Source organism: Dendrobium catenatum, unplaced genomic scaffold (assembly GCF_001605985.2).
Source record: "Dendrobium catenatum unplaced genomic scaffold, ASM160598v2 fragScaff_scaffold_1220, whole genome shotgun sequence".
Taxonomy (NCBI): domain Eukaryota; kingdom Viridiplantae; phylum Streptophyta; class Magnoliopsida; order Asparagales; family Orchidaceae; genus Dendrobium; species Dendrobium catenatum.
The window spans coordinates 12,431,408-12,435,097 of NW_021319682.1; the positions used below are offsets into that span (position 1 = coordinate 12,431,408).

Here is a 3,690-nt window from a genome sequence, read left to right on the forward strand (position 1 = left end):
AACAACTATAAAAATAAAAAAATAGAGCCCTTAATCGAATATGCTATATACTTAACGGCAAGTTTTCTCTTTCTTCTTTGCACGCAGCCAGGGTTCTCCGTGACTCCGTGTTCCTTTATTTCCTTCCACGTGGCATTAGCCATCACCGGTCCACTGACACGTCGAGTTACAAATTCGGGTTTTTTTCTCTGGTGCATGTACTGGAGCCCAGCGTATCGTCCAGCTTCTTCTTCAACACCGACGCGTCCCTCTTTTTCCTACCCGCTGTGGATGTCATCGGCTCCGTCTCCGATACCAATCTCTCTCTTCCCGAAACCCTAACCCTAATAAAGCAATCCTTAGTCATGAATTTCTTCAAAACAGTGTTTTTGAGTGATCCGGACCCCTCCGATTCTTCCTCAGATGAGAAATCCCCATCCGATTCGCCCCCCCATGAACCGCAAGAAGATGAGAGAGGTGAAAAGGAAACTGCTGCGGTGGCAGCGGCCGATTCTGAGTCTGGCTATGATTCGAATACTAAGCCGAACACGCCGTGGGTTGGGCTTGGAAGTCTGATCAAAACCTTCGCTTCCAAGTCAGAATCAGTGATCCAGACCTATCGCCGCGACCTGGAGGAGTTTGGCTCAGGATTGAAGAAGGAGACGGCGGCGATTCGGGAGGTCGCCACTCGGGCGGTTCGCGATCTACCGTCCTCGCTGGAGGTTGGCGCGTCGGTGGCGCAGGAGTCTCTTGAGTCCGTTGGGCAGGCCATCGATGATTTTGGTGGATCAGTGTGGCGCGGCACTGCGGAGATTATCTCCGAGGGTAAGGATGCCCTCCTCGCCGCTGATTCTGACGTCGAGACCAATTCCTCCGATCTCCAGACGCCTTCCTCCACGGTTGTGACTGCCTCGGCCTCGAAGAGGTACAGCCGGTTTGAGACACAGGTTTTGGCAATGCAGGCAGATCCCAGTACTTTCTCTGAGGAGCCAGAGGACTCAGAAGATTTCCTTAAATGGAGGACTGAGTTCAAGTTGGAGGGGAAGGAGGAGGAGATCGAGATTCTTTGCTATGACAATGGAACTCTAGAAGGTCTCTTTGAGAAGCTCGTGCCTTCTGTTGTGGATTATGACACATTCTGGACACGTTATTTTTACAAGCTTTATAAGCTCAAACAAGCGGAGGATGTCAGGGCCAATCTTGTTAAGCGGGCAATCGCAAGGGAGGATGAGGAAGAGGTTTTGACCTGGGAGGTTGATGACGATGAAGAGGAGTCGAAGAAGGAAGAGGAGGCAGAGAAGTATGGCGAAGGAGAAAGAAAAGATGAAATAAAAAAAGAACATGTAGATGATACCAATCGCATTGAATTGGTACCGGAGAAGAAACCTGATGGGGTAACTGAAGATTTGATCTTGGAGGTTACTGCAGCAATTGATAATGAAATAGCGGCATCATCTGCGTTAGCAGCCGATGATGCCGAATCAGCCAGCAATGGATCAACCACCAAACCAGGCGACAAAGTGCTCCCCGATGCAAAATCTGAGCCTGTGGAATCAAGCAAAGATAGTGACATATCTATTGTGTCAAGCCAGGCCTCTATGCCAGAGGAAGAGGATCTTGGATGGGATGAGATTGAAGATCTTGGCGATCATGATGATAAGAAAGTGGGTGGAACTAGTTCAACAACGAATAGGGCAGATCTCCACAAGAAACCTAGTCTTTTAGAAGAAGATGATGATATGGTGTCTTGGGATATTGAAGATGATGATTAAGTTGCCAATCCTTGAACAAGCTTATAAAGAAGTGATATTGAAGGCGATTATGGCTGGCAAAGGCATGCAGGTATAAAGATGCCAACTTATGTTTAACAGTCCTTTATCTATTCCTATGCCTGCACGTTTATAGGTGTTCTACTAGAAATTACTATTCAACTACATTGCTCATTTAAATGTGCAAAGTCATTGTGCATCTCAATAAGTTAAGGTTCAAGTATTTTATTCCTGGAGGTTGTATTTCTGAATGTTGTTCTCTCTCTCTCTCTCTCTCTCTCTCTCTCTCTCTCTCTCTCTCTCTCTCATGAAAACATTGATATTAATCTTTCTGTAAATGTTTGGATAAAAGCATGCTAATATAGTAAGTCCATTAATTGGAGTGGTGAGACCTTGCAATGGGTGATAAAAGGATTCTTGGATTTGGTGACTAATGAAGTGTATCATTTTTTGTTTATTTTTTCTTTCATATAATTTGTTTTCACATGATTTAGTGGTCTTCTAAGAAATTATGCATACTTGGAGATGGTGGAAGTTTCTGCCTTGCAACATGATAGTCTTGCATTGGACACTAATGGCATGAATTAGCCAATATGATGGCTTCTTGCGGAAGGCCGAAAAAATGCTTGAACACTTGAATTAGATACATAAGTTTGTTTATTAGAGACATGCATGTTTGAATGATCCACATTGGATAGTGTTCGAGTTATTTGAAACTTGTTTTGGAAAATGAGAACAGTAAGAGGCATTTCCTTGATTAATCTATTTTTTGTTGTAGTGCATGTCTGTGTGGGTTAGTTGTTTGTTTGAAGGATTTATCTGTCTAACATGGTTGTACCAGCCAGTATAAAACTAGCATAAAGATTAAAGACTAAGGCTTTATTTGGGACGGCTTTATTACTGCTTCTTAAAATATTTTTCTAGTAAAAAAAATGTTTAAACTATTTTTTTTTTACTAAAACGCTGCTTTAGAAAGCAATAAAAAAGCTATTTCAAATGAAGCCTAAGACTTTGCTTGGGATGACTTTCTTACTGCTTCTTAAAGTAGCTTTCTAGTAGAATTAAAATTGAAAGCTACTTTAAAAAGCAGTAAGAAAGCCGTTCCAAATGAAGCCAAAGGTATTATCAAAGTACTTTGAAAGAAAGCAATATAGGTGGAAGACAAATTAAGTCATTAATTTTGTATCGGCCCCATGTTTAAAGGGATGCAAAGTTAAATGTAATAAAAATTACTTAAATGCATCAAAAAAAATTTTTGCTGAGTCTGTTGTTAAACTAATTTAGATTCTCACGCTACAAGGTTATTTATATGAAATCAGATTCATTGTGGCTAGCTCATTTTATTAAGGATGGAAACTTATCCAAATATTTTATTAATTGAAAGTAAGGCTCACGGCCAGTTAGTTACAAATAAGTTGGCATGAGACTAGTTACAAATAAGGATGGCACAAGGTTAGTTTACAGGTTAAATTTCATGCAGAACTAACTATTATTTAGTAAAGAAGGTTACAAGCTAGACTAAGAATCTGTGACCTTAATCCTGGGAATGAGAGACATACGTCTTGTGCTTGAGCTTTTTAATGATATATTGTGTTTAAGTAAGTCATTTGGGATGGCCGAACTTATCTTTTTGGATAATCTTATGTTAATCGGAACCCACTGTGGCTTAGGGTGGTTGGTGGGCAAGCACGGTTGGGAACCCCCCATCCCGGGTTCGAATGCCCTCTACTACGGCCTCCCCTCTTCAGTGGGGCAAAGCAAGTGTGGGTCCGATGCCAGTGGGTGGCCTCGCTAGGTTCCGCCGAGGGATTAGTTACGCCGCCAAGCGATTCCTTTGGAGTGGCAGTGGGTAGTTACCCCCGCTCCCCAAAAGGATAATGTAATTTTTACTTTTACTTTTTACATGTGCAAAATTATTAGCTAGTTTGTTTTTAAAGAATTT

At 41.9% G+C, this 3,690-nt stretch overlaps 1 protein-coding gene across 1 annotated transcript; it reads left to right on the top strand.

Moving 5' to 3' along the window:
- The first annotated feature begins 223 nt into the window (after window positions 1-223).
- Window positions 224-2,182, top strand: LOC110092939 (BSD domain-containing protein C22A12.14c). Its single transcript, XM_020817655.2, has one exon. It carries the CDS (start codon window positions 345-347, stop codon window positions 1,749-1,751), a length of 1,407 nt encoding a protein of 468 aa, XP_020673314.1. The 5' UTR covers window positions 224-344; the 3' UTR covers window positions 1,752-2,182.
- Window positions 2,183-3,690: the final 1,508 nt, after the last annotated feature.

Bases quoted from the DNA above. Each gene is read 5' to 3' on its own strand.
- LOC110092939 (XM_020817655.2), top strand. From the start codon at position 345: ATGAATTTCTTCAAAACAGTGTTTTTGAGTGATCCGGACCCCTCCGAT.